Genomic DNA, 9,877 nt, shown 5'->3' on the forward strand with positions numbered 1-9,877 from the left:
GGAGGTTGTGTGTGTGTGTGCATGCTTGTGACTGGTATGGAGGTTGTGTGTGTGTGTGCATGCTTGTGACTGGTATGGAGGTTGTGTGTGTGTGTGTGCATGCGTGCTTGAGAAGTATGGAAGTAGAGTGTAGCCACTCTACTTCCAGACATCTGATTGGCTGGGGTGGTAAGGAGACAACCTCTCATTGGTCATGCCTTCCGAATATGGTTTATTTAAAAAAATGAACCTTTATTTAACTAGGCATATGACCCCCAGCCAGTTAGCCAACCAGTTAGCCAGCCAGCCACTAAGTCAGTGGAGGGTTGTGTAGTGTGCTGTGTAAGCCCAGCCCAGCCAATAGTAATCACAGTAATACACTCCGGTACTGAGTCAGCTCAATGCTCTGACTATAGGAACAGGGCCAGAGTCAGGCTATAACTAGCGACTGGAGGACACTGCTGCTGGGTTGAGTGCAGCTGCCTGCCTGTCTACTGTACATCACTGCTGTCAGTCAGTCTGCCAGTCACTGGCCATCAGCCTACAGGCTGAGTTCCTCATGGACCCTGATGCCCTGCGAGAGAGAGAGAGAGAGAACCAGTGAAGAACAAACACCATTGTAAATACAACCCGTATTTATGCTTATTTATTTTATCTTGTGTCCTTTAACCATTTGTACATTGTTAAAACACTGTATATATATAATATGACATTTGTAATGTCTTTATTGTTTTGAAACTTCTGTATGTGTAATGTTTACTGTTAATTTGTATTGTTTATTTCACTTTATATATTCACTTTATATATTATCTACCTCACCTGCTTTGGCAATGTTAACACATGTTTCACATGCCAATAAAGCCCTTGAATTGAATTGAATTGAATTGAGAGAGAGAGAGAGAGAGAGAGAGGCGCCAGGCAGCTGCCCATTTCTTCCTTTCCACTAGGCATCGCTCCTCCTCCAGACTAGGGTGGGTGGTTGTTAGGGGAGAGTGAGGCTGGATGAGCTGCATCTGAGGCGGAGTGAGCAGGTTGCATCCAAAATGGCACCCTATGCTAAATATGGTGCACTACTTTTTGATCAGGGCCCATAGTGCACTACGTAGGGAATAGGGTGCCATTTGCGAAGCAGACCAGGACTTTGAGGGCGGCTGTGCTGCGTCTGAGGTGGAGTGATCAGGGCTTTTGTCGGCTCCTGGATTTATGAGGCTAATGTGGAGGGAGGGGGCTGCAGACCACAGTTAGTGCTACTTCCTCTGTAGAGCTGCTGAACACAGTCTCTCTCCATCTCTCTGCTATACACACACAGCTGTATTAAACAGTAGGGCTGCAGCTAGCTTCCTATTTAGATTCAGTTACTTACAGTATTGTGCACCACAAAGTTAGTACCATTGAAATAAAATCACCAATCAATGACTCTGTAACCACACACTACCAACCCATTGACTTGAATGGGGATACCCAGTCTAGTGATTTCATTTCTGTGGCTGGTACCCCATATAAGCAAGTGGTGTAATTATGTACATTCTTAGAAAAAAAGGCGCTATCTAGAGCCTTAATGGGTTCTTTGGCTGTCACCATAGGAGAACTGTTTGAGAACCGTTTTCCACAGAAGGTTCTACATGGAAGCAAAAATGGTCCTCCTGTGGGGACGGACAAATAACACTTTTGGAATCCTTTTTTGAATGTAGGGGGATGTAGATCATATGAACTTCAGATTCCTCATCATACTCACAGACTGTCCAGTGAACTCAACATGATGTCCTCGATTAGATATGGTGCTACATACAATCCTAATTTGCCCTAAGGCTACTGTATGTGTATGCAATATTATCAAATCATTCATATCTTCATCTGTATATTTACAAGTGTTTCCTACAACATGTAGCAGGTCCAAGTATCCTTTTTTAATGATACTTGGCACGTCTCCTCTAGGGGTTGATCCATTCCATGACTCTTTTCATTGTAGTTCATTGCTGTAAGCCCACCACCACCACCATCACCACCACCACCACCACCACCATCCCCACCACTGCAGATATCTAACCCCCTCTGTCCTCTATGTACAGGTTATGTGGGTATGCAACTTGTGCCGAAAACAACAAGAAATCCTAACCAAGTCGGGAGCGTGGTTCTACAGCAGCGCCGCAGGGCCACGGGGCGGGTCTGAGGGCCCCAGGGGTCGACGTCACGAGGAGGCTCCCCAGGAGAAGAAGGCCAAACTGCAGCAGGATCTCCTCTACCAGGGGCCCCCAGGGGACATATCAGCAGATAGAAGCAGACCTCCCGGGCTCCCCAGACAAGGCTCCCTCAACAACGGCTCAGGGCTGAGGCACTCAGGTCAAGGACAGGACATAGACAGGTGAGTCCAGTGTCTGTGTGGAAGGTTGTGTGTGTTAAACACATTTGAACAATTCCCCAGGGATTTGAGCTGGTTTTAACATTTTTGATCGTTATTGTGGAGGAACACTGTCTGTTAAAAGTGAAACCTGTTAGGGGAGAGTGGGGGAAGTTGAGCCAAAGGGTTAGTTGATCCACCCCTTGTTTCTAGGAAACAATACACAAAATTAATAATGTGACCAAATATTTAGTATGAGGTCATCATTTCATGGAGTCTGTGAAGGAAGAAACCACATGAAAAATTGATAAGGAAGTTAGGTAAAAAAAACAGATTTTCACAAAGTCAAATGAATTTATTGTGTTATAGGTTTCATGATGCTTGCATCTAAACCAAAGAAGATAGTTTTAAGATGGTTTTATACGTCAGTTGGGTCTCTATAAGCTACAATATGAGGTCCTAAACCTAGCATCAAAGTGCATCCTTCTAGCTGTGCAGGCTAATATTGTCAAAATGTTTGCCTTTTTGGGGTAAGTTAAGCCAATGGCCATGGGGTAAGTTAAACCAATGGCCATGGGGTAAGTTAAACCAATGGCCATGGGGTAAGTTAAACCAATGGCCATGGGGTAAGTTAAGCCAATGGCCACCATACACCATACAAATTATTATTATATTTAGTCAGTTTTAAGCATAATATACAGTACATAGTATTTTTGCAATGTGTCATGCCTACAGTATGAACTCAGGAGTGTATTGTTATTGTTACAGAGCAGACACCATCATGTCCTGTGTACACAAATGTAAAACATGTACACAGATGTAAAACATAGCCCCCCCCCCCCCCGCCCCCCCTTAAAGTTCTTGAAAGAGCAGGAAGTGAGAGAAAGGAAGAAGTCCATTTGAGCAGCAGCAAGGGATGAACAAATAGACTGAATGACACTGAAGAGGAACACAGACAAAAGAAACATGAAAATGTACTTGTACCAGAGGCAATGATGAGTAGCAGAAAGACACAAGGCCTTATCTGATGACATGGAATCTGAGCTTGCTAAACATATCAAACATCTTGAGGACCAGTTTCATGGGCTTTAGTATCCTCAAATGCAGAGAAGTTGTCTGTGAATTGGCACATCAAAACAACATCCCTGTCCTAGACCAACTTGTCAAGAAATGGAAGGGTACGTGATATTGAACAGAGGCATCTACAGTTGAAGTGGGAAGTTTACATACACATAGGTCATTACAACTCGTTTTTCAACCACTCCACACATTTCTTGTTAACAAACTATAGTTTTGGCAAGTTGGTTAGGACATCTATCTAATTTTTCCAACAATTGTTAACAAACAGATTATTTCACAATTCACCGTATCACAATTCCAGTGGGTCAGAAATGTACATACACTAAGTTGACTGTGCCTTTAAACAGCTTGGAAAATTCCAGAAAATGATATCATGGCTTTAGAAGCTTCTGATAGGCTAATTGACATAATTTGTGTCAATTGGAGGTGTACCTGTGGATGTATTTCAAGGCCTACCTTCAAACTCAGTGCCTCTTTGTTTGACATCATGGGAAAATCAAAAGAAATCAGCCAAAGATTGTAGACCTCCACAAGTCTGGTTCTTCCTTGGGAGCAATTTCCAAACACCTGAAGGTACCACATTCATCTGTACAAACAATAGTACGCAAGTATAAACACCTTGGGACCACGCAGCCGTCATACTACTCAGGAAGGAGATGCATTCTGTCTCCTAGAAATGAACGTACTTTGGTGCGAAAAGTGTAAACAATCCCAGAACAACAGAAAAGGACCTTGTGAAGATGCTGGAGGAAACAGGTACAAAAGTATCTATATCCACAGTAAAATGAGTCCTATATCGACATAATCTGAAAGGCTGCTCAGCAAGGAAGAAGCCATTGCTCCAAAACCGCCATCAAAAAGTCAGACTACGGTTTGCAACTGCACATGGGGACAAAGATCGTACTTTTTGGAGAAATCTCCTCTGGTCTGATGAAACAAAAATAAAACTGTTTGGCCATAATGACCGTCGTTATGTTAGGAGGAAAAAGGGCGAGGCTTACAATCCGAAGAATAACATCCCAACTGTGAAGCACGGGGGTGGCAGCATCATGTTGTGTGGGTGCTTTGCTGCAGGAGGGACTGGTGCACTTCACAAAATCAATGGCATCATGAGGTAGGAAAATTATGTGGATATATTGAAGCAACATCTCAAGATATCAGTGTCACAGCTTGGTCGCAAATGGGTGTTCCAAATGGACAATGACCCCAAGCATACTTCCAAAGTTGTGGCAAAATGGCTTAAGGACAACAAAGTCAAGGTATTGGAGTGGCCATCACAAAGCCCTGACCTCAAACCCTTAGAAAATGTGTGTGCAGAACTGAAAAAGCGTGTGCAAGCAAGGAGGTATACAAACCTGACTCAGTTACACCAGCTCTGTCAGGAGGAATGGGCCAAAATTCACCCAACTTATAGTGGGAAGCTTGTGGAAGGCTACCCGGAACATTTGACCCAAGGTAAACAATTTAAAGGCAATGCTACCAAATACTAATTGAGTGCATGTAAACTTCTGACCCACTGGGAATGTTACAAATAAATAAAAGCTGAAATAAATAATTCTCTCAACTATTATTCTGACATTTCACATTCTTAAAAGAAAGTGGCGATCCTAACTGACCTAAAACAGGGATTTTTTACTCGTATTAAATGTCAGGAATTGTGAAAAACTGAGTTTAAATGTATTTGGCTAAGGTGTATGCAAACTTCCGACTTAACTGTACATTTAAGATATAAAGTATTCAGACCCCTTGACTTTTTCCAGATTTTGTTCCGTTACAGCCTTATTCTAAAATTGATTCAATAAAAGAAAATCATCATCAACCTTCACTCAAACTGACCAATCAGGGGAGAAGGGCCTTGGCCAGGGAGGTGACCAAGAACCCAATGGTCACTTTGATAGAACTCCAGAGTGCCTCTGAGGAGATGGGATAACCTTCCAGAAGGACAACCATCTCTGCAGCACTCAAACAATCAGGCCTTTATGGTAGAGTGGCAAGACGAAAGCCACTCCTCAGTAAAAGGCATATGACAGCCCACTTGGAGTTTTCCAAAAGGCACCTAAAAGATTCTCAGACAATGAGAAACAAGATTCTCTGGCCTGAATGGCAAGCGTCACGTCTGGAGGAAAGCTGTTACCATCCCTACGATGAAGCATGGTGGTGGCAGCATCATGCTGTGGGGATGTCTTTCAGCCACAGGGACTGGGAGACAAGTCAGGATTGATGGAAAGATGTCCAGATCAAAGTACAGAGAGACCCTTGATAAAAACCTGCTCCAGAGCGCTCAGAACCTCAGACTGGGGCGAAGGTTCACCTTCCAAAAAGACAACGACCCTAAACACACAGCCAAGACAACGCAGGAGTGGCTTCGGGACAAGTCTCTGAATGTCCTTGAGTTGCCCAGCCAGAGCCCAGACTTGAACCCGATCGAACATCTCTCTAGAGACCTGAAAATAGCTGTGCAGCGATGCTCTCCATCCAACCTGATAGAGCTTGAGAGGACCTGCAGAGAATAATGGGAAAAACTCTCCAAATACAGGCGTGCCAAGTTTGTAGTGTCGTACCCAAGAAAACTCTAGGCTGTAATCGCTGCCAAAGGTGCTTCAACAAAGTACTGAGTAAATGGTCTGAATAGTTATGTAAATGTGATATTTATAATAAATGTGATATTTACATTTACATTTTTTTTCTATATTTGACAAAATTTCTAAAAAACTGTTTTTGCTTTGTCATTATGGGGTAGATTAACGAAACAATCAAACATTTTAATCCGTTTTAGAATAAGGCTGTAACGTATCAAAATGTGGACAAAGTCAAGGGGTCTGAATACTTTTCGAATGCACTGTACAATATACCATACCCCCATTCCATGAATTCAACTTTGACATACCAGCACCAGCACCATCACCCACTGTCACAGAGCACCATCACCCACTTACCCCAAGGTGGCTCCATTTACCCTGTCCCTATGCTGAATTGACCCCAAGTGGTTTCTTGTGCCAAGAGACTACTGTTTGGACAAGCTGTGTTTTCAAAACTGTTACGTTTACATGAGCTCTAATTATTTCCAGGGATACACAACATCCTGAAATAGATGGAGATATCTTTGTTAGAAAGAATACTATATTTTCCGTTGACATAGTGGTGCTAAATAAATAAAAAATGGCTAAACTTGCCCCACTCTTGCCTATAGCAAGCTGTGTCATGTGGTTGGTTAAGTTGAAATGCCTCTGGAGTTGTATTGAAGGGAGTGATGGTCGGGGCCTGGGAAAAGTGGAGGGTAAAATAAAAATCATAAAAGCTATGGCTCCTGGCAAATGACTTATTTTTTGAGAACGGTAAACAGTTTGATCACACAGATGTGTATGCATGAGACCCATGAAGCAGGAAAGACACATGGACACCGCTACCTAAAATAAGTTTAACATTGACACACCCAAACACACAGACACAGACAAACAAACACACACACACACACGTAAATATACTTCAATTCGCCCACTCACAACTACACATAAGCACAATACTGACACACATTCACACACGTACAAGCACACACCCACACACTGACTCGACACACTGGATGACTGGTGTCTTTCATCTTTCCCCTTAAGTCAAACTCAGCTAGAGGGATTCCCTAGCTGGTGAACTGACTGATGATGACTATAATACTGCATTCACCGTGTCTTCGTCTGAAGCAGCAGAAACCAGACATGCTGAAGAAGCCCTTGGCTGCAACTCATCACAATAACTAGATAGACGTTTCGTCCTACTGTTCTCTAGACATGTTTTAGCCAGGTACAGATAGTAAGGAAGAAGTTGGGAAAGAACTTCCTGGCTGTATAACATCACTGTTGTCACAAGGGAGAGTTGGAGACTGTACTGTTTCTTCCAAAAATGTATGCAAAAGACCGGCTGTTGGATTACACTTCTATGCTGTGTTTATGAATCCTTTTTCTCTGTGCCTTGGCTTGCTTGTGTCATCACAGCTGATTTGTTGTAATTCCATTTATCACCACACGGTGTCTCCTTCCTCTCCACATAGTCCACTGACACAGAGGGAGAGAAAGAGAGAGAGAGAGAGAGAGAGAGAGAGAGAGACCCTGCACACATTTTTCTAGTGCATCTCATACAGCAGAAATATGTTCCTCTAGTCCCCTCATTATGTCATTCTGAGTCTGTACTCTGTAGTCCAGACCTGGGTTCAAATAGTATTTGTTTTCTTATCAAATATTTACTTGCTCTCGATTGATCTTGACTGGTGCAAAGGGAACCAACAGAATAGTCCCAAACATGCAAACCCTGCCCATCTGGAACTCTAGACAGGTTCAATCAAATGCTCATTGTATTTGAATGAAAACAAATGCTTTTTGAACCCAGGCAGGTCTGGACGGTATTTCCAACCGTTCCATAACCCAGGGGTCAGTCATGGTGAGCTGCCCTGGGAGGAACAGATGTCCTCTTCCCACTCTCTCTGCTATCCTGCAATTCTGCCTCTCTGATCCTATCTGCTTCTCCCTGCTCTTCGCTGCTCCTATCCGCTCGTCTTTACTCCTCTCTGCCCCTCCCTGCTCCTTCCTGTCCTCCTTGCTCCTCCCTCCTCCTCTCTGCTCCTCTCTGCTCCTCTCTTTTCCTCTGCTTCTCCCTGCTCCTCTCTGCTCCTCCCTGCCCCTCTCTTTTCCTCTCTGCTCCTCTCTTTTCCTCTCTTTTCCTCTCTGCTCCTCTCTGCTCATCTCTGCTCCTCTCTTTTCCTCTCTGCTTCTCCCTGGTCCTCTCTGCTTCTCCTTGCTCCTCTCTTTTCCTCTCTGCTTCGCTCTGTTCCGCGCTGCTCTTCTCTTCTTCTCTCTGCTCCCATCTCCTCTTCTCTGCTCCTCTCTTCTCCTCTCTGCTCCTCCCTACTCCTCTCTGCTCCTCTCTTCTCCTCTCTGCTCCTCCCTACTCCTCTATGCTCCTCTCTGTGCCTCCCTACTCCTCTCTTCTCCTCTCTGCTCCTCCCTACTCCTCTCTGCTCCTCTCTTCTCCTCTCTGCTCCTCCCTACTCCTCTCTTCTCCTCTCTGCTCCTCCCTACTCCTCTCTGCTCCTCCCTACTCCTCTATGCTCCTCTCTGCTCCTCCCTACTCCTCTCTGCTCCTCTCTTCTCCTCTCTGCACCTCCCTGTTCCTCTATGCTCCTCTCTTCTCCTCTCTGCTTCTTCCTCTCTGCACCTCCCTGTTCCTCTATGCTCCTCTCTTCTCCTCTCTGCTCCTCTCTTCTCCTCTCTGCTCCTCCCTACTCCTCTCTTCTCCTCTCTGCACCTCCCTGTTCCTCTATGCTCCTCTCTTCTCCTCTCTGCTTCTTCCTCTCTGCACCTCCCTGTTCCTCTATGCTCCTCTCTTCTCCCTCTCTGCACCTCCCTGTTCCTCTATGCTCCTCTCATCTCCCTCTCTGCACCTCCCTGTTCCTCTATGCTCCTCTCTTCTCCCTCTCTGCTTCTTCCTCTGCACCTCCCTGTTCCTATATGCTCCTCTCTTCTCCCTCTCTGCTTCTTCCTGTGCACCTCCCTGTTCCTCTATGCTCCTTCCTCTCCCTGTGCCTCTATGCTCCTCCCTCTCCCTGTTCCTCTATGCTCCTTCCTCTCCCTGTTCCTCTATGCTCCTTCCTCTCCCTGTTCCTCTATGCTCCTCTCCTCTCCCTGTTCCTCTATGCTCCTTCCTCTCCCTGTTCCTCTATGCTCCTTCCTCTCCCTGTTCCTCTATTCTCCTCTCCTCTCCCTGTTCCTCTATGCTCCTCCCCTTTCCTGTTCCTCTATGCTCCTCTCCTCTCCCTGGTCCTCTATGCACCTCTCCTCTCTCTGTTCCTCTCTGCTCATCTCTGTTCCTCTATGCTCCTCCCTCTCCCTGTTCCTCTCTGCTCATCTCTGTTCCTCTCTGCTCATCTCTGTTCCTCTATGCTCCTCCCTCTCCATGTTCCTCTCTGCTCATCTCTGTCCCTCTATGCTCCTTCCTCTCCCTGTTCCTCTATGCTCCTCCCTCTCCCTGTTCCTCTCTGCTCATCTCTGTTCATCTATGCTCCTTCCTCTCCCTGTTCCTCTATGCTCCTCCCTCTCCCTGTTCCTCTCTGCTCATCTCTGTTCCTCTATGCTCCTCCCTCTCTCTGCTCATCTCTGTTCCTCTATGCTCCTCCCTCTCCCTGTTCCTCTCTGCTAATCTCTGTTCCTCTATGCTCCTTCCTCTCCCTGTTCCTCTATGCTCCTTCCTCTCCCTGTTCCTCTATGCTCCTTCCTCTCCCTGTTCCTCCATGCTCCTCCCTCTCCCTGTTCCTCTCTGCTCATCTCTGTTCCTCTATGCTCCTCCCTCTCCCTGTTCCTCTCTGCTCATCTCTGTTCCTCTATGCCCACTGGAACAGGCTTCCTGATGGGAAGAGAGGGATTGTGGGCCGTATGTCGTCTTATCCAGTGCACTGTGGGCCCAGTGGGTGATTCACTCCACAGAGAGGCTTTCCAC

General features: G+C 45.5%; 1 protein-coding gene across 13 annotated transcripts in view; it reads left to right on the forward strand.

The window, feature by feature from the left end:
- LOC109901689 (regulating synaptic membrane exocytosis protein 2) overlaps window positions 1–9,877 on the forward strand; it is a 230,432-nt gene that overhangs the window by 56,800 nt on the left and 163,755 nt on the right. For all 13 annotated transcript variants that reach the window (XM_031786937.1, XM_031786933.1, XM_031786943.1 and 10 more), the window contains one exon: window positions 2,049–2,341. In XM_031786937.1, coding sequence (XP_031642797.1) covers window positions 2,049–2,341 — 293 coding nt within the window. The remainder of the gene's footprint in view (window positions 1–2,048; window positions 2,342–9,877) is intronic.

Source organism: Oncorhynchus kisutch, linkage group LG13 (assembly GCF_002021735.2).
Source record: "Oncorhynchus kisutch isolate 150728-3 linkage group LG13, Okis_V2, whole genome shotgun sequence".
Taxonomy (NCBI): domain Eukaryota; kingdom Metazoa; phylum Chordata; class Actinopteri; order Salmoniformes; family Salmonidae; genus Oncorhynchus; species Oncorhynchus kisutch.